We start from the raw sequence: 20,114 nt of genomic DNA, 5'->3' as shown, positions 1-20,114 counted from the left end.
GCACGTGGGAAGGGCTGCCACTCATGCCCTCACGTCCCTGGCACTTCAGGGACAACGTGAGGGAAGAAGGGCAGTTCAAAGCAGCCTGCTGTGTGAAGAGAAGTGGACTAGATCAAGGTCACATGACTCACGTGGACCTGGAACCCCCAGACCCGTGGTGAGCACAGTGTCCACGGTCAACACGCTCTCCACGGTCAGCACACTGCACGGTCAGCACACTCCAAGGTCAGCACACTCCAAGGTCAGCACAGCATCCACGGTCAGCACAGTGTCCACAGTCAGCACAGCGTCCACGGTCAGCACACTCCACGGTCAGCACACTCCAAGGTCAGCACAGCATCCATGGTCAGCAAACTCCATGGTCAGCACACTCCATGGTCAGCACAGGGTCCAGGGTCAGCACACAGTCCAGGGTCAGCACACTCCAAAATCAGCACACTCCGTGGCCAGCACAGGATCCACGGCCAGCAGAGGGTCCACGGCCAGCACACTCCATGGTCAGCACACTCCACGGTCAGCACAGGGTCCATGGTCAGCAGTAACAGAGTGGGCATGCCACCAAGAAGGGGCCCTGGACACATGCTGCCCTGGTCACTGCCCCTGTGGCTGTAGCCTTTTGATTCTGTCCTCCACTGCTCGGCGACATCCCCCCACCACCTGCTGCCTGGGGGCACTGCGCGCCCGCGGTGACCGCAGCCGGGGTCCCAGCTGGCTCTGGAGGCCGGGCCCCACTCAGCACCGCCTCCTGCTGCTACACAGCTCCTAGGCTGGGCAACGCTTGACTCTGAGCATCTCCAGCTCCAGCCCAGACCCTAAGCCACAGAAAAACTGGGAAAGAGGGAAAGGTGCGAGGAAGAGGCTCCAGGGAGACGTCAGGAGTGAGGACCCGGGAGCCCGCCCGCGGGCACGCCACCCCCAAGCCCAAGTCCTCACCAGGCGACATCACGCCCGGGTCCACCGCCGACCCCGAGTCCTCGCCAGGGCAACATCACCCTCGGACCGCCATCTGGGCACTTGGGGTCGGGCGTGGGTGTGCGCTTGGCCCTGCTGAGGCTCCTTCAGGAGTCAGTGGTCTTGCTACAGCCTCGCGTCTCCCCTAAAACAAGTCTGGGTTCCTACCTCCCTTTATATGTCCTCTCATCACTTCCTCTGTGTTGTCCGCGGTCAGGAGCAGCCCTCCAATGCCCCTCTGCTGCAGGGCCTGTGGAGAGAGTCGGACAGGATGACATCACCCCCTTGTTTTCCTTGAAAGAGGGAAATACAAGCAAGTAGGAGGCAGATATGCCGGGGCTCAGATAGCACCATGGGTGCTAGAGAGGAAGGCCCGCGTCGGCACTCTGCACAGGGCCGCTCCGCAGCTGGGGGCTGGGGGCTCCGGCCAGCCTGCCGTCTTCCCAGGGGTGGGCACACGGTGGGGGTGAGCCCTGGTACCCTATGGCCGTGGCTCAAATGAAGAGGTCAGAGCTGAGTCCACGAGGGAATGGGGGTTCCTACATCGGGGGAGAGACAGAGAGATGTGGAGAGAGAGATACATGGATGAGACATACAGAGATGGACCTATAGACAACAGATAAACAATAGACGTAAAGACAGATGACATACAGGCAGGTAGATAATAGATAAATGATAAGATTTATAGATAGCTAACATACAGGCAGAAAGACAACAGACACACAGACAGATGACGGACAGACGGCTGACAGCGGGAGGGGCAGACAGGAAGTCAGCGATCACTGGACACGCGACAGGAAGTGAGCAATCACTGGACACGCGACAGGAAGTCAGCCATCACTGGACACACGTGTAGACTGACAGACAGACAGGGGAGCCTTGGGGAGGGCGGCGGGACTGCGGGCCGAGAGAGGTGAGCGTCGCAAAGCCGGGTCCTGTCTGGACTCAGGGATGCACACCCTCCCGGGGAGGTGGGCCGGAGCTGTCCCATCTGGAAGCCATGCTTACTCAGGGAACACACAGCTGACAGACGCCCGGGCGGAGGACCCTGTCTGTGCGTCCTGCGCTCACCAAGCCAGCCTGGGGCCCACAGTGAGTCTACAGGCACAGTCTACAGATCGAGGAATCAGAATCTTGCTGAATGAGACGGACGTGGGGGGCCGGGGGTGACATTGGCTGCAGGGCCCCCCCACTGCGCCTGCCCGAAGTGAGCAAGACACATGGGACCCCCGCTTTACACTCACGCCCTGGTTGCTTCCTGTGGGCTGGGGGCCGAGGGTCTCACCCAGGGAAGAGCACCGGGACCACGGGTGCCCCCCGACCTGAGACGCCCCCGAGATGGCAAAGACAGCGGAAGAGAGGGTGCCCACGTCACAGGCCGCAGCGGCACCGTCACTGGCCCAGGACTCGGCACTCCCTCCACCCCGCTTCCCCCTGCCCTCCCGGCTCCGACAGGAAGCCTGAGACGGCAGGGAAGAAGCCGCACATTCACCCCATGCCAGCGCTGCCCCGGCCTCCCTGGCTGCCCTGACCGCAGGCGGATTCACAGGGACGCTGAGCCTCGGCCCCGCGGCCCGGAGGGTGGGCGCCCGGCTGGAGGGCGGCAGACGGCTCACCTGCAGCGGGTAGGGCATGTAGGCCTCGTCCTTGTAGAAGAAGCCGTACTCGTTCTCTACCTGCACCGCGATGATGGGGCCTCCCTGGAGGTACTGGGACAGGACCGCAGGCCAGCGGGTGAGCCCCCCAAGCCCGGTCCAGGAGCCGCTCACTCACGGGCCTCAAGCCCGTGGCACGCGGGCATCCACCAGCAGGCATCCGCCCCCCGCCGTCCACCTGCTTGGGAGGCAGTGCTCCCGCTCCCCATCCTCCCCCACCAGACCCACCGATTCCCATCCACGGAAACCACCCAGCGAGCCGGAGGGGACACTGGCTCCGCCCACAAGCCCCTCCAGGGGCCCCAGCCCCTGAGCCGCCGGCAGCCCTCACAGCCTCTGTTTCTCCCTCGCACCCACTCCTCAGAGCACCCTGTCGGCTGCTGAGCACCAACGGGGCCCCGGACGTGCGAGCAGACCTCCTTCAAGGCTGAAGGTGATCTCACCCACTGCCGTCCACTCTAAGTCTCTGTTCCCTGAAGCCCAGCCCACAGCGGGAAGAGTGGCAGCCGCCCCGCTCCAGCCCTGCAGCTCTGCCGGGCGACCCCCGGCTGCCCCTATGAGGGGCACACGCTCAACTCTTGAGCTGGAGCTGGGACGCTGGCTCTAGAAAAGGCGCCACGGGGCGGGGGGTCTGGAGTTCCTGCCGCAGGCTGTCAGCGCCCTTCTCTGCGGACTCGAGCCAGGACGGCTGTGGTCCTGCAGCAGAGGATCGCGGGATGCAGCCGTCTGTCTTCACCTGGAGCAGAGCCACCCTGGGGATCAGGTGGTCAAAGTACTTGTTCACAGCGTTCACAAAGCTGCGGTTGGTGGTCCTCAGCTGCGACGTGGGGTCCTGCAGTAACCAGCTGGGGTGTGGGGTGGCAAGTTCAGCAGGCGGGGTGGGGTCCCGGGCCCACCCTCTTGTCCAGGGCCCCGGGAGCTTTCGGACCCGTCCCAGGAGGAGCTGCACACCGGCGTCCTAAGGACAGGCATTGTGAGGGTCTATGAACACTCTCCTGCCTTCTTTGTCAATTCATGAAAAACCTGTGCTGTGAGCAGAGCACAGGCTTAGGGACAGAGTTAGCGCTCCTCTGAGGCCGAGGAGTTGGACAGAGAGGAGCCGACAGCAGGAATGAAGCAGCCCCAGGTCACCTGCAGGGTGTGGGTCCTGCTCCTCAGCCGGACTACAGACACACCCGTCCCGGAGGGCAAAGCCTCCACTGACCAGGAGGCAGACTGTCCACTGGAGGGAGTGTGGACACACGGGGAGCCCACCAGATCCAGGGATAACGGAGGAGCATCACCACCCGCGTTGCTGTGATGACAGCGAGACCCAAAACAGGCGCCACTGTCCTCGGACTGGACCAAAGGGTCAGCAGAGCACCACCAAGGCCACAGCTCCTGGCCGACCCTGCTCACCTGGGCAGGCCCCCGAGGTCCATCTCGCTGCAGATGTAGGGGCCTGGACGCAGGATCACCCACAGCCCCACCTCCTCCGCCAGCAGGATGAAGGCCCTAGGGGGTTGGGGTCACCAACTCTCAAGGCTCGGAGCACAAGGGCCTCTCGCCCAGTGCCCCCTCCCCTTGACGGCCCGGCCCTCCCTGGGGGGCTGGAGACTCTGAGGTCAGGACACCCCCCCGCAGAGCAGAGACACCTCCCGGGGTCACCGCCAAGCCCCCAGCCTGGGACGTTGGCGCGGCTGCTCTGGGGCACGAGCAGAAGGAAGTGCCTCGCCCCGGGGCACAAAGTCCTGACCGAGGGCCTGACCCGAGGCACCCAGCCCAGCGGGGACCACCCTGCGAGCCGGGCACCTGGGGACGGCTGCAGGGCTGGACTCAGGGAGGGGGGGTAGGCCCGCCCCGGGGGTGGCGGGGTCATGATGGAGGGCGTGGGGCCCGCACAGGCTCCCCCCGCGGCCCCCTCTGCCCCGTGGGGCCCCGCCCGGCCGGGTCACAGAGCCTACTCCAGGTCCAGGTTCCCGGAGAAGTCGAATGTGCCTCTCTCCGGCTCGTGGAGGTTCCACGGGACGTAGCTGTGGCAGGGAAGAGGGAAGTACAAACAGCATGCTTTTATTTCTTTCCTCCAAACTGCCAGGTCAGTCCCAAGCCCTGAGAGAGCTCTGTTGTGGAAAAAGCTGAAGTTTCCGCTGGTACTTAAACCTTGTCACACACACAGTGGTTATTTTCAGTAGGTCCTTTCTAGTCATCCACTTGTGTTCTAAGCTGCCAATAATCCTATGATTCTAAATCCCTTGAATTTATCCATAAATTATCCCACTCACCATCCTATCCTTTGTCATTTCCATTAGAAATTCAAAGAAAAGGTAAAAACCATAAACGTCTATATATATCTACCAAATATTGCTAAAAATTAATCAAAATAACAACAGACATGGGATTTCTGGGCGCAGGAGGGCCCAGAGGAGCTACTCCATGTTCAAGGGTCAGGAGGGGCGGTCATGAGGAGATACCCCTCGTCCAAGGTAAGAGAAACCCAAGTAAGACGGTAGGTGTTGCGAGAGGGCATCAGAGGCCAGACACACTGAAACCATAATCACAGAAAACTAGCCAATCTGATCACATAGACCACAGCCTTTTCTAACTCAATGAAACTAAGCCATGCCGTGTGGGGCTACCCAAGACAGGCGGGTCATGGTGGAGAGTTCTGACAGAATGTGGTCCACTGGAGAAGGGAATGGCAAACCACTTCAGTATTCTTGCCTTGAGAACCCCATGAACAGTATGAAAAGGCAAAATGATAGGATACTGAAAGAGGAACTCCCCAGGCCGGTAGGTGCCCAATATGCTACTGGAGATCAGTGGAGAAATAACTCCAGAAAGAATGAAGAGATGGAGCCAAAGCAAAAATAACACCCAGCTGTGGATGTGACTGGTGATAGAAGCAAGGTATGATGCTCTAAAGAGCAGTATTGCATAGGAACCTGGAAGGTCAGGTCCATGAATCAAGGCAAATTGGAAGTGGTCAAACAAGAGATGGCAAGAGTGAATGTTGACATTTTAGGAATCAGCGAACTAAAACGGACTGGAATGGGTGAATTTAACTCAGATGACCATTATATCTACTACTAAGGCAGGAATCCCTTAGAAGAAATGGAGTAGCCATCATAGTCAACAAAAGAGCCTGAATTGCAGTACTTGGATGCAATCTCAAAAACGACAGAATGATCTCTGTTTGTTTCCAAGGCAAACCATTAAATATCACAGTAATCCAAGTCTATGCCCCAACCAGTAATGCTGAAGAAGCTGAAGTTGAACGGTTCTATGAAGACCTACAAGACCCTTTAGAACTAACACCCAAAAAAGATGTCCTTTTCATTATAGGGGACTGGAATGCAAAAGTAGGAAGTCAAGAAACACCTGGAGTAACAGGCAAATTTGGCCTTGGAATACGGAATGAAGCAGGGCAAAGACTAATAGAGTTTTGCCAAGAGAATGCACTGGTCATAGCAAACACCCTCTTCCAACAACACAAGAGAAGACTCTACACATGGACATCACCAGATGGTCAACATTGAAATCAGACTGATTATATTCTCTGCAGCCAAAGATGGAGAAGCTCTATACAGTCAGCAAAAACAAGACTGGGAGCTGACTGTGGCTCAGATCATGAACTCCTTATTGCCAAATTCAGACTTAAATTGAAGAAAGTAGGGAAAACCACTAGACCATTCGGGTATGACTTAAATCAAATCCCTTATGATTATACAGTGGAAGTGAGAAATAGATTTAAGGGACTAGATCTGATAGAGTGCCTGATGAACTATGGATGGAGGTTCACGACATTGTACAGGAGACAGGGATCAAGACCATCCCCAAGAAAAAGAAATGCAAAAAAGCAAAATGGCTGTCTGAGGAGGCCTTACAAATAGCTGTGAAAAGAAGAGAAGCGAAAAGCAAAGGAGAAAAGGAGAGATATAAGCATCTGAATGCAGAGTTCCAAAGAATAGCAAGGAGAGATAAGAAAGCCTTCTTTAGTGATCAATGCAAAGAAATAGAGGAAAACAACAGAATGGGAAAGACTAGGGATCTCTTCAAGAAAATTAGAGATACCAAGGGAACATTTCATGCAAAGATGGGCTCGATAAAGGACAGAAATGGTATGGACCTAACAGAAGCAGAATATATTAAGAAGAGGTGGCAAGAATACACAGAAAACTGTACAAAAAAGAGCTTCATGACCCAGATAACCATGATGGTGTGATCACTGACCTAGAGCCAGACATCCTGGAATGTGAAGTCAAGTGGGCCTTAGGAAGCATCACTACGAACAAAGCTAGTGGAGGTGATGGAATCCCAGTTCAACTATTTCAAATCCTAAACGATGATGCTATGAAAGTGCTGCACTCAATATGCCAGCAAATTTGGAAAACTCAGCAGTGGCCACAGGACTGGAAAAGGTCAGTTTTCATTCCAATCCCAAAGAAAGGCAATGCCAAAGAATGCTCAAACTACTGCACAATTGCATTCATCTCACACACAAGCAAAGTAATGCTCAAAATTCTCCAAGCCAGGCTTCAATATTAGGTGAACTGTGAACTTCCAGATATTCAAGCTGGATTAAGAAAAGGCAGAGGAACCAGAGATCAAATTTCCAACATGCATTGGATCATCGAAAAAGCAAGAGAGTTCCAGAAAAACATCTACTTCTGCTATATTGACTATGCCAAAGCCTTTGACTGTGTGGATCACAACAAACTGTGGAAAATTCTTAGAGAGATGGGAATACCAGACCTGAGAAATCTGTATGCAGGTCAGGAAGCAACTGTTAGAACTGGACATGGAACAACAGACTGGTTCCAAATCGGAAAAGGAGTATGTCAAGACTGTATACTGTCCCCTGCTTATTTAACTTATATGCAGAGTACATCATGAGAAATGCTGGGCTGGATGAAGCACAAGCTGGAATCAAGATTGCCGGGAGAAATATCAATAACCCCAGATATGCAGATGACACCACCCTTATGGCAGAGAGTGAAGAATTAAGGAACCTCTTGATGAAAGTGAAAGAGGAGAGTGAAAAAGTTGGCTTAAAGCTCAACATTCAGAAAATGAAGATCATGGTATCCAGTCCCATCACTTCATGGCAAATAGATGGCGAAACAGTGGAAACAGTGTCAGAGTTTATTTTGGGGGCTCCAAAATTACCGCAGATGGTGACTGCAACCATGAAATTAAAAGACGCTTGCTCCTGGGAAGAAAAGTTGTGACCAACCTAGATAGCATATTCAAAAGCAGAGACATTACTTTGCCAACAAAGGTCCGTCTAGTCAAAGCTATGGTTTTTCCAGTAGTCATGTGTGGGTGTGAGAGTTGGACTATAAAGAAAGCTGAGTGCCGAAGAATTGATGCTTGTGAACTGTGGTGTTGGAGAAGACTCTTGAGAGTCCGTTGGACTGCAAGGAGATCCAACCAGTCCATTCTAAAGGAAATTAGTCCTGAATAGTCATTGGAAGGACTGATGCTGAAGCTGAAACTCCAATACTTTGGCCACCTGATTCGAAGAGCTGACTCATTTGAAAAGAGTCTGATGCTGGGAATAATTGAAGGCAGGAGGAGAAGAGGATGACAGAGGATGAGATGATTGGATGGCATCACTGCCAGGATGGACATGAGTTTGGGTAAACTCCAGGAGTTGGTGATGGACAGGGAAGCCTGGCATTCTGCAGTCCATGGGGTCACAAAGAGTTGGACACGACTGAGCGACTGAACTGAACTCCATCATTACCTGGCTGACTTGAGTGGCCCTACCTGGCATGGCTCATGGTTTCATTGAGTTGGACAAGGCTGTGGTCCATGTGATCACGTTGGTTAGTTTTCTGTGATTGTGGTTTTCATCCTCTCTGCCCTCTGATGGGTGAGAACAAGAGGCTTATGGAAGCTTCCTGATGGGAAAGACTGACTGAGAGAAAAACTGGGTCTTGTTCTGATGGGCGGGGCCACGCTCAGTAAATTTTTAGTCCAATTTTCTGTTGATGGGCAGGGCTGTGTTCCTTCCTTGTTGTTGGCCTGAGGCCGGAGCCTCTGGACGCTCACAGGCAAGTCTGGCTCAGTCTCCTGTGGGGTCACTGTTCCTTCCTCCTGGGTCCTGGTGGGCACAAGGTTTTGTTCGTGCCCTCAGAGAGTCTGTTTTCTGTCCTGTGGAAGTTCTGTAATCAAATCCCACTGGCCTCCAAAGTCAGATTCCCTGGGGAGTCTCAGTCCCTTTGCCGGATCCCCAGGTTGGGAAGTCTGTTGTTGGCCCTAGAACTTTCTTAACAGCGTGACAACTTCTTTGGTGCAATTGTTCTGTAAAATTGAATTTCTTTGGTGTAATTGGGCTTCTCTGGTGGCTCAGCTGGTGAGGAATCTGCCTGCAATGTGGGAGACCTGGGTTCCATCTCTGGGTTGGGAAGATGCCCTGGAAAAGAGAACAGCTACCCATTGCAGTATTCTGGCCTGGAGAATCCCATGGACTGTACAGTCTGTGGGGTCACAGAGAGTTGGACAGACTGAGTGACTTTCACTCGCACAATTCCTCTGCTGTTTGTGAGGCAGGTGATGCTTGGTGGCTTTATGGTGGGTGGGGTTAACGGCAAAAGAGGGGGTCCTCCACGGGGAAGGTCCTCCAAGAACTGAACTGAATTGAAGTGATGGCAGAACTGACTAAGCATTTCAAGATCTCCTGTTGTGAGAAGGAATGAAAAATTGGTTTGCTCAAGACTAAATATGCCTGGAAAAGTTTACACCTAGACATTGAGAGAACAGAATGAAAAAGTTTTGCTAAATGATGCTTACAAGTGATTTAAAGAAAACTTCTAAAAAATAGTTGAAACAGAAATATGGAAAAAGATATACATGAGGAAGAATTAGTGTAGCACTCTTAAATAGCAGGCAAAGTGGATTTTAAGGCAAAGAAAACCCCTCACAAATAGAGGTTGAGAGGCATCAAGTAGTAATAAAAGGAATGAAGCCTCAAGAGGATGTGATAATCACGGCGTTGTAGGCTCTGAATACACAGCTTCAGGGAGAAGGTTACTGAACCAGAGGGGGAAAGGGTCCATCCATAGCCACAGTGGAAAGAGTTAAAATACTTCTCCACAAGACAAAGACAACAAGAGCAAAAAAGAAAGGTAAGAGCATAGATTTGAACAAGACAGGTGAAAAACTGACTCTAGTGAACACGCGGAGAGCGCGGCGGCCGACCGTGCAGAGCACGCACTTAGCACGCGAACGCGAGGTGCAGCTGTAACACACAAGCGAGGTCTCAGCCAGGCCCAAGTCCCGCCTCCTAGTCTGCGGTCCCAGGCAAACGCAACTAAATTAGAAGTTTATATAGACAAGATTCATAAACCAAACGCAACTAAATTAGAAGTTTATATAGACAGATTCATAAATCTACAAGCTAGTTCTTTGAAAAGACTTAAAGTTTATACAAGATTCAGGAAAAAAAGTCCCCAAACTCTGGATGATGTAGAACTTCCAAGAAAGAATTTTTTAAGTCCCAGTCAATCTGAAATAGGAAAGGAAAAAAGAGTATAGAACAAAATAGGAAACATGTTAGAATAGAAAAGTGAAAGTCGCTCAGTGCTGGCCGACTCTTTGTCACCCCATGGACTATACCATCCATAGAATTCTCCAGGCCAGAATACAGGAGTGGGCAGCTGTTCCCTTCTCCAGGGGATCTTCCAAAACCAGGGATCGAACCCAGGCCTCCCACATTGCAGATTCTTTACCAGCTGAGCCACAAGGGAAGCCCAAGAATACTGGAGTGGGTAGCCTATCCCTTCTCCAGGGGATCTTCCCGACCCAGGAATTGAACTGGGGTCTCCTGCACTGCAGGTGGATTCTTTACCAGCTGAGCTATGAGGGAAGCCCTTTAGAAACATGAACTAAATAATAACTATTCAGGAGAGTTATACTGTCCCTAAAACCTTTACCACACAACCACAAAAGATAGTAGTCACAGAGTTTTACAAGTGAACTTTAAGAAACATTCAAGGTAAAAATACTTCTTTTGCAAAATATTTTCAGTGAATACAAAAAGAAGATAAAGTCAGGTCACAAGTGTATTGTAAGATTGATTTAGAAACTGAGCAAGACACTCAGAAATAAAATTTTAAGTCAAGTTTAGTTACCATCATAAAGGTACATCTCTGAAATAAAACACTAGCAAATCTAATTCAGCAATCTGCATGTGTGTGCCACAGCTGCATGTCTCATAACCAAGCAGAATTCATCCCAGAGCCGTGGATGCGCTAAATATCAGGAAATAAACTTTTCAATGTAACTTACTGTTTTAACGCACTTCCCTGGTGGCTCAGATGCTAAAGTGTCTGGCTGCATTGCAGGAGATCGGGAAAATCCCTGGAGAAGGGAATGGCAACCCACTCCAGTATTCTTGCCTGGAGAAGCCCATGGACAGAGGAGCCTGGCAAGCTACAGTCCACGGGGTCGCATAGAGTCGGACATGACTGAGCGACTAATACTACTGCTTTAACAGAAGAGTGAAGAAAAACCGTATCATCCCTTCAGTGCATGCAGGAAGACCTCAGTAGAACTCAGCAATACTTTGTTATTAAAGTATCTGCACATGAGATGAGCCAGTTATCAATTTACTGCTCCTAGCCTCTAGTCCACTGTGCTGGTCAGGTTGGTGCTGACCAGCCCCGGCCCCTCAGTGAGTGCGATGCTTAGCTCTGCCACAAGGGGGCGGTGGGGACACTCGGGTGCAAAGGGCTTCTGCTCTGGGTCCAGCTGGGACCGGTCAGAGGTATGGGAACATCCAGTGGTCCCTGCTTCATCCAAACTTCAATGTGGTATAAGAATCATCCGAAACGACTGGTGGAGGCTTAACCCAGGAACGCAAGCGGATGGAAATCTTTTGGAATGAATGTAACGAATGCAGTTACCAATGTGGACGTTAAATTACGGCACCCCAGGGTGTCTGCTACCACGTTTCTGCTCTTTCCTTCTATATACGGGAAGTCCTAGATTCTCGGGACTGCCCTTACTTTTTCTTGACGTTACCAAACAAAACCCCAAAGCCTGACCATGAAAACAACAGACCTTTCGAATTGCTGGTGACATATGTCTCATCAAGAAACAGAAAAATAAAGTTTAGCGCTGGGGGTCCAGTGGTTAAGACTGGGCTTCTGATGCAGGGAGCACAGGGTCAGGCCTGGCTGGGGCACTAAGGTCCCACATGCCGCAGAGCACGGCCAAGAAAAGATATTTTTAATTAAATAAGTAAAAATAAAGTTGAATAGCTATTTAGGGATCGCTGACCTAAATAACCGACAATAACTCATTCAGTTAGTCCCTGTTCCAACAATTAGAAGATTTTAGGTCAAGGGTAATGATGTTTAAGAAGATAATATAGGAAATAAATTTAGGTTACTGTCACTTTGAAGAGATAAGAAAACCAGAAAACTACAATCTGCATCATAAAATGATGAAATACCCTGCCAAGGGCACTTGGACTTGTGAGGACAAAACCTCACAGGAAGGGGTGCCAAGCTCCAGGCAGGTAACCCCGCTGCCTAAGCCGAGTCCAGTCCTGAGGAGCTGCAGGGCCTGGGACCTGCCTGACCCTCCAGGAGGCCCTCCGCGGCCACGACGACGCTCCCCGCCCTGGGCCCCTCTTCCCAGGGTGGGGGACACGGGCCCGTGTCCTGGGGCAGGGGGCTCTGGGCTCCACGGGAGGGCCTCCCTGCCTGCCGGACCCTCGGCGCATGTTCCTGGAGCTCCTGCGAGTCCGTTCCGGCCACATCCACAGACTTTCCCTCTGGACTCACTGTCACCCCATCGTCATCAGCTCCTGCTTTTCTCAGCTTCAGGACATCTGTGGAAATGGTCCCTTATGAAGGGACCGCCACTCTTCCTCTTTCAAATACGGCTTTTACTTGGGACGTGGTTTATTCTCCACCAGCCAGGTGATTGCAGGCAGGAACCTCTGCTCCACTTCCTCGGAGGCAGCCTCGAACCCCCGAGGGCTGTGGCAGGTCTCTGGGCAAAACTGACCCTGGAACCCGGCTGGCAGAGCCCTCAGGGTAGGGACCGTACACCCACAGTTGTCAGGACCACGTAAGGCCACAAAGATGCTTAGAAATCCTATCATCGTCAGTACACCTTAACCACATCGCCTCTCAGCACACAGTCAGGTTAAACACCACGCTGACTAAGCTGGGCTTGCATTTCTTTATGACACCACCATTGGGTACTTATACGCGCTGGCACTAAGACAGGCCTTTTTCTAATATGCGATCTTAAGAGGCAAACTTCCCTGGGTTGGGAAGATCCCCTGGAGAAGGAAATGGCAGCCCTCTCCAGGATTCTTGCATGGAGAATCCCATGGACAGAGGAGCCTGGTGGGCTACAGTCCATGGGGTCGCAAGAGTGGGACACGAGTGAGCGACTGAGCACGCACACTCATTCCTCTAAGCGCTCATCTCATAGACATAAAAATTGTTGTTAAAACAACATGCATTTAGAGGGGAAGGGATAGTTGAGGACTTTGAAGGTCACATACAAACTGCTGTATTTAGAATGGATAACCAACAGGGACCTGCTGTACAGTACAGGGAACTCTGCCGACTGTCCTGCAGCAGCCTGGACGGGAGGAGAGTTCGGGGGAGAATGGACACACGGATACGTATGGCCGAGTCCCTTCACGGAAAGTATCACAGCGTTGTTAATCAGCCATACCCCGATGCAAAATGGTTTTGGTGTTTAAAAAAAACAAGCCTTTACCTAGAAGTCTACTTTGAGCATCTGTCACGAAGCAGCTCTCCTACAGGGCCCGGGGCCCTCCTACTGGGAAGGCTCCTGAGCGAAGCCGCCTCTTTCCTGTTCCCCGTGAGCCCCACCCGCGGACGCAGCCCGGCAACCTAAGCAGGACGGCTGAGCCGCACGAGCCGTGAACGGCACGCACGGGACCCCGCGTCGGAGGCCCCGCGCCGCGCTCACGTGGTGACGGTGTTGAAGCCGCAGGCCCGCAGCTTGAGCAGCCGGTCTCTCCAGGAGGCCCGCGGCACCCGGAGGTAGTGTACGGAGCCCCCGAGGATGAGGAACTCGTGGCCCTCCAGCGTGAAGGAGGGGTTGCGCCCGGCTCGCTCCTCAGTCTGTATCCCCTGAGAGCGGTTCTTCAGCTCGCGGGGCGTCAGGTGCGACCAGTCAAACCTGCTGGGGGCCCGGAGGAAGAGGTGGGGGCGGGCAGAGCGAGGCTTCGGGGCCCGCCCGGAGAGAAGGCGCTACGACTCCGGCGCTGCAGCGTTTCAGCCCGGAAAGGAGAAGGGGCCTCCGCCCTCCCCACCGCCCCGCTCAGGCAGACCTGCGCGGGTTTGGAGGCAGCTTTCGGCGTTCGAATATGAAGTTATTTCTGTATTTCGCCGGAGGAGCAAAACCCGATGAGACAAATGGCAGGAAAAGGACGCACAGGACTCTTCTCCAGGAGAGACGGGGGCTGAAAGGACAAGGAAACCGCCCGTGACCCCGGCAGGCGGGCGGGGGAGGCGCCGGAGGGACCCGGGAGCGCCCCGGCGGCGGGCGGCGGGAGCGGGGCTCCGCGCTGCCCCGCCGCCCGCCTCACTCTGCGCAGAGGGATGCCTGTGGACTTTGCCTCCTAGAGGCCTGCGGCCACGAACAGGGCAGGAGGGGCACCGGGCCGCCCTTCTTCCCGGGGTGCTGGGCCGAGGCGCGCTCGGGCCGGGGCAGACGCCGCGCTGGGGGACTGCCGTCCCGGGCAGGTCTGGGGACCCTGGAGGCCGCCCGCCCCGGGCGAGGGCCCCAGGCTGACCGCGACAGACGGCGGGAGGCCTCGGAGGCTCCGGGCCGAGGACGGGGAGCGGCGAGGGGGCCTCAGGAAGCCCGCGCCTGGAGGGCCCATGGGCTGCGGGGATGAGGGGCCTTCACCTGGAGCGCGGCGGGGAGCCCATCCCCGCGAGAGGAGGCGCCCAGGTCCCCCGACGCCGGGCCGAGGCGGAGGGAACAGCGGGTCGGACGCCTCTGCACGCAGACGCCTCTCAGCTGCGGGGAGGAACCGGAGGGTTAGGGTCATCGCCCTGAGCTTGAGTTCCAGCAGCACCCGGGACCGAAGGGCGCGAGGAGAACCCGAGGACGGCCGCGCGGGGCAGGCGGTCAGCGCGCCCCGTGGCTCCAGGTCCACTGCGGAGACGCTCAGCAAGGAGGCCACTGGCGCGAGGGTGCCGGACGTGCGCCCCTGGGGGAGGCGTCTCCCCAACCCGCCGCAGGAGACGGGGAGAGTCACGGGGGACGGAGAGTGAGACAGAGGGACGCCGGTGGACGGAGAGTCCGTCCAGTGTCTGCAGCGAAGGCGGGGACACAGCGGAGGCCTCGTTGCTGGGCACCGGCGTCTCCTGCCGGAGGCTGCAGGCTGACCGTCAAGCCTGGTATCCGATCTGCGGAGACTGCCTTGTGCAAGGCGGAGGCGAGGTGAGAAACAGGTCATCGAGGAGCCGGGGTTCCCAGGAGGAGCACCCGAGCCGTTCTCCTAGTCCCTACACTCCGCGAGGACGCGGAGGGATTTTAGGAGAATTTCCAGGTGAAATGGAAACTTCTGGTAATTGACTGATGAAGCAGGTGCTTCGAGAGAGGAGGCGGACGGCCTCTGTGCTGGCGGCCCAGGCGAGCTGGGTAGACCGTGGGAACATCTCCTGAGACCAGAAACGCAGGTCCAGGTAGAGATTTGAACGCGCTAAGCCCTGTCTGGAACAACTGGATTTGAAGTCCCGGGATGAAAATCTCTTTTCAGAGACTGGAAAATCAGACAGTCCTCTGGCCTTTTCTCCCTGAAGCCCTTTGCTTGTCCTCTGCCACTGAAAAGAGCAGAGCCCATGGCACCAGATAGAAATCAAGACTAGAGTTTTCCGTGAGCTTGTGGATGTTTGTTATTCTTGTCTCGCTCATCACGGGTACATGTCCATCCTTGAGACCCGACCTCCCTGAAAATTTTGTACAATGTCCCTCTTTGTCTCATTGTTAGGTTAGATGCTAGGGGCTGCCTTGACTTTCCACTCATTAAACACAGAAGCGCAATGTTTCTTTGAATATACCTTGTTTTATAAATCTGGTTTAACAGCCACAAAGCTGTATTCTTTTTTATCAAGATTGTTAAAACTATTCTAGGGCCTGTGCCTTTCCATACACAATTTAGAAAAAGCTTGTCTATTTCTACCAAAAGCCATGCTGACATTTTGATGGGAATTGCATTAGACTTTCCCCCTCCATTAGTAAGATTTAGCATCTTCACTGTGTTGAGTCTTCAAATCTATGAACATGTTTTTCTGTATTCATTTCGGTCTTCTTTCACTTTTGGAGGGCTTCCCTCATAGCTCAGATGGTAAAGAATCCGCCCACAATGCGGGAGACCTGGGTTTGATCCCCAGGTTGGGGAGATTCCCGTATTCTGGCTTGGAGAATTCCGTGGACTGTATGTATAGTTCATGGGGTCAAAAAGAGTTGGACACGACTAGCAACTTGCACTTTTTGATCAGAATTCGTGTTTTCCGCGTACAGAGCCTGTGTGTAGTTCAGTTGCACACCTCGGTGCTCCGTTGTCTTTGCAGCTATTTTAAAACCACTGGTTTGTTTTTGGTGCTGCTGGGCCTTTGTTCCGCACAGACTCTCCTCTGATGCAGCGCGAGGGGCTGCTCTCCGGCCGTGGTGTGCAGACTTCTCATTGCCGTGGGTTCTCTTGTAGCACATGGGCCCTGGGGCCTTCGGGCTTCAGGACTCCTGGCTCCTGGGTATAGTTGCTTCAGGGCATGTGGGATCTTCCCTGACCTGGGCCTGAACCCAGATCCTCTGCATTGGTAGGCAGATTCTTTAGCACTGAGCCCCCAGGGAAGCCCCTCTTTTGAGCTATTTTAAATGGCATGGCATTTTCAAGTTCCGTTTCAGCAAGCTTATTGTTAGCACAGAGAAATGCAGCCGGGCTTCTTGTGTAGATCTGGTATTTGTGACCTTGGTATTCTCTCCCATTAATTGTACACGGTTGTTTTGAAAACCCAGTTCCACGGGACTTTCTAAAGAAGCGGTTATGTTGGGAATTCCCCAGTGGTCCAGTGGTCAGGACCTGGTGCTTTCACTGCCAGGGGCCTGGGTACGATCCCTGGTCAGGGAACTAAGATCCCACGAGACGTAATAATTAAATAAATAGAAGAATCTGGGATAGAAGAAGCAGAGCTGAAAATTGAGGGGAAAAAATCTTTTAAAATAGAAAGTCACGGTATCTGCAAATATGGTTTTTTTCTTTCCAATCTCTCCAACGTCTTTTATTGATTCTTCTTGTCCCATTGTGGCAGCTGGGGTTCCCAGTACTATCCTGAGTAAGAGTGGTGAGAACCATCCTCACCTGTTTCCAGGTTTCTGGTAGCAAGCAGTTTACCACTAAGTGTAATGTTAAGTGTGGCTGGGTTTGTATACACTGTTTATCAATTTGAAGTGGTTTCCTTACAGCCCTCTGTTACAGGACACTCTAACAGAGCAAGTCTGTGACACTCACGGAAAATACAGCACCGCTCCTGCTCGGAAACATCGACCTTCAGAGTAAGAGGGGTCAACAGGCGTAGCCAGGGGTCAGCCAGGGACATGGCTGAGCACCTGCCTGCCAGTGTGGGAGACGCGGGCTGGCTCCCTGGTCCAGGAAGACGCCACACGCTTAGAACAACTAAGCCCACGTCCTGGAGCGCAAGCACCTCGAGCCCGTGCTTCGCACCAAGAGAAGCCAGGGCCCCACAGCTAGGGGCAGACGCTGCTCCCTGCAACCAGAGGAAAGCCCGCGAGCAGCAGCAAAGGCCCAGCACAGCCAAAACCAAAGTACAAGACGATTCTTAAAACAAAGGCGGGGGAGGCGGTAAATAAAAATGATTAAAATGAGTCAGGTCAATGCCTGAGAGGTTTTGTTTCCAAATTCACTCACACTGGTCAAGCTTTGCTGCCAAATAATTTTAGAAGACACTTCAGGCGTTAGTGTTCTGTGGGCGTAGAGATTACGGGTAAGGGATTGTATGCGTGAAAGTGTTAGCTTTGTTCCTGGAACGTTCATAGGGCTCTAGTTTCAAGAGGCCAAATGGACAGATCCTTCAATCTTGTCCCCTGAGCCAAGCAATGAGAATAATCGAGGACAGACTCCACGTTCAGCAGCTAAGTAGAGAACTAAACTCAAAAGCAAGAGGAAGCAGCCCAGCAGCCCAGAGATCAGGACCCCTGACAGACGGAAGCGCGTGGATCATACTCAAGGGGAGGCCGCTTGGAACGGCTGCGGGGAGGGCCTCGGCCTCTAACGAAGGAGAGAGCCGTGGAGAAAGGGCGGAGCCCCGGGCCTTGGGTCGGAAGGGGTGACGGCCGGGTCGCAGCCTCTAGGGGGGGATTGGGGGGGGGGGGCTTCGGCCCGGGGTGGGGTGGGGGCCGCCGGCCGTGGCCTCCCTGTTGCGCTGGCCCGCAGGGGATTCCTGCACTGTTTCTCTGTATTAGACAGTAAGTCCCCGACCGACGCACCTTCCAGCTTTGGGTTTTCACAGGTGGAAACCTGCGTGTGCACGTCCAGCTCCGTGAGTGAGTCCACGTGTGTGGTGTTATGTTGTCCGTGCGTGCGCCCTCTACACGTGGCTGTGCTGTGTGTGCTTTACCGCCCAAGCCCTGTAGAGGGCGGTAGCACACACCACGTGGGCCATTCGGTACTGATGCACAGTACGGGTTAAAGGGAACAAACTTACAAGAGGGAAGTAGCAAATTTACACAACCCCCCAAACGCTGATCACCCTGGGGCTTCAGCCAGGGGGTCAGTGTGCGCTCCTGCCTAACCCGGCAGGACCCGTGTACTTACAGGGCCCCGGGTCGGAAGCAGCTCCGCATCCACGTACGGAGGTTCCCCGTTCGAAGAAGTGACCGTCTCAGGAAAAGCTCGGCAGGCTCTCAGCTGAGCTGAACCGACAGGATGCGCGGAGGCCGTCTGTGCTCAGCCCTCCAAGGCGAGGCGGCCGGAGCCTGCGGGCCACCCAGTCCCCCGGGTCAGGGCACTGCCAGGCCCCGGGGCTCACCCATCGTGCCAGCTCTGCCCACCTGTCCGACTGATGTGCAGGACAGTGATCCCGCCGAGGGTCAGGCGTCTGGTCTGGGACACGTGGACATGATGAGGAGTTCTCGTGATGCGTCACCGCCTGGGACGTTGGTGGAGGCTGCCTGGGGCTGTCTGGCCCAGACGTACTGGAGGAGGGAGCATTTCTCAGTCCCCATCGGCCTCCTCCCACCTTCCATCCTCTGCCTTCGTTTGCTCAACCGCCTGGGACTGATGGTCCCCCCGGGGCTGCACCAGTCTACCTACCAGTGTGTGTATGCTCCACCCACCTACCTGTTTTCCAGAGCAGTGAGCTCCACAGTCGCTATACTGTCATTACAAGGCACCTCCAGGGCCAACAAGGATGGCTGGGGCTGCCCAAGGCAGTCAGCGTCCAAGGCTTTCCAGGTGTCTTGGCTCTGCCAAAGCACCAGCCAAGGCCTTCAGTGGTGGGTGGGTGAGATGCAGGTGCCGGTCCCCTGGGCTGGGTAAGTGTGCCAGTCTGTGCTCTTCGGCAGGAGCAGCCTGGGGGGTCAGCCCGCTGTGAAGGCTGGCAGCACAGCCGCGACGCCCCAGTGGGCCCGCCCACCTCCACTCAAGCTGTTTCCCCTGTGAACCAGGCATCTTTTCAGGTGCTAAGTCTCATAGGCAAGACCCCAGCCCAGTAATTTCCCCATGTGTGTGTGCTTGGTTGCTCAGTCGTGTCCAGCTCTTTATGACCTCACGGACTGTAGCCCTCCAGGCTCCTCTGTCCATGGGATTCTCCAGGCCAGAATACTGGAGTGGGTCACCATTTCCCTCTTCAGGGGATCTTCCCGACCCAGGGACTGAACTCAGGTCTCCTGCATTGGCAGATGGGTTCTTTACCACTGAGCCACCAGTGAAGCCCCAGTGATATCTTAGGCAAAGGTATTAATAATCTGAGAGTGGGCAGAAAGCCCGCTGTGTGTGAAGTGATGCTGGTCTTTGCAGCCTGGGAGAGCTCATAGCAGGAGGCATCATTTTCATGTCATGATGGAACTCTTAGGAATTTCTCTCATAACATTGAAATTTGATTACAAGAGGACCTTTATCAGGATGAGAATGCTGGATCAGATACTCATGACTTTCCTCACCTGTCTCTCAGAAAAAAGACAGTCTTCACACCTGAACTCATGGGGACAATGACCAGAGGAGTGCATGGCCAGAGTGCAACAGGCCCCGAAGTGGAAATGTTAATCGTTGAGTCATACCTGACTCTTTGGGACCCCAAGGACTGTAACCTGCCAGACTCCTCTGTCCATGGGATTCTCCCATCAAGAATACTGGAGTGGGTTGCCATTTCCTTCTCCAGAGGATCTTCCCGACCCAGGGATTGAACTTGGGTCTCCTGCACTGCAGGCGGGTTCTTGACCATCTGAGCCACCAGGGAAGCCCCAGCAGGCCCTGAGGTGGCCGGAAATAGTAATTCTATG

At 54.1% G+C, this 20,114-nt stretch overlaps 1 protein-coding gene across 8 annotated transcripts in view; it reads right to left on the bottom strand.

Moving 5' to 3' along the window:
* GLB1L3 (galactosidase beta 1 like 3) overlaps nt 1-18,919 on the bottom strand; it is a 32,441-nt gene extending 13,522 nt beyond the window's left edge. For 2 of the 8 annotated variants that reach the window (XM_061381674.1, XM_061381668.1), the window contains exons 1-9: nt 18,430-18,916; nt 14,496-14,609; nt 13,915-14,046; nt 13,551-13,763; nt 4,550-4,618; nt 4,005-4,100; nt 3,343-3,451; nt 2,568-2,660; nt 1,120-1,201 (exon numbers count right to left, since the gene is read on the bottom strand). In XM_061381674.1, the coding sequence (XP_061237658.1) occupies nt 1,120-1,201; nt 2,568-2,660; nt 3,343-3,451; nt 4,005-4,100; nt 4,550-4,618; nt 13,551-13,763; nt 13,915-14,046; nt 14,496-14,518 (817 nt within the window). In that variant the 5' untranslated portion in view covers nt 14,519-14,609; nt 18,430-18,916. Of the gene's footprint in view, nt 1-1,119; nt 1,202-2,567; nt 2,661-3,342; nt 3,452-4,004; nt 4,101-4,549; nt 4,619-13,550; nt 13,764-13,914; nt 14,047-14,495; nt 14,610-18,429 lie in introns of all 8 variants that reach the window. The other 6 variants (XM_061381671.1, XM_061381673.1, XM_061381667.1 and 3 more) reach the window with 5 other exon arrangements.
* Between the last annotated feature and the right edge of the window lie 1,195 nt (nt 18,920-20,114).

Source organism: Bos javanicus, chromosome 15 (genome assembly GCF_032452875.1).
Source record: "Bos javanicus breed banteng chromosome 15, ARS-OSU_banteng_1.0, whole genome shotgun sequence".
Classification (NCBI taxonomy): domain Eukaryota; kingdom Metazoa; phylum Chordata; class Mammalia; order Artiodactyla; family Bovidae; genus Bos; species Bos javanicus.
The sequence above is the reverse complement of the archived record's forward strand: the minus strand, read 5'-3'. Positions and strand labels throughout refer to the sequence as shown.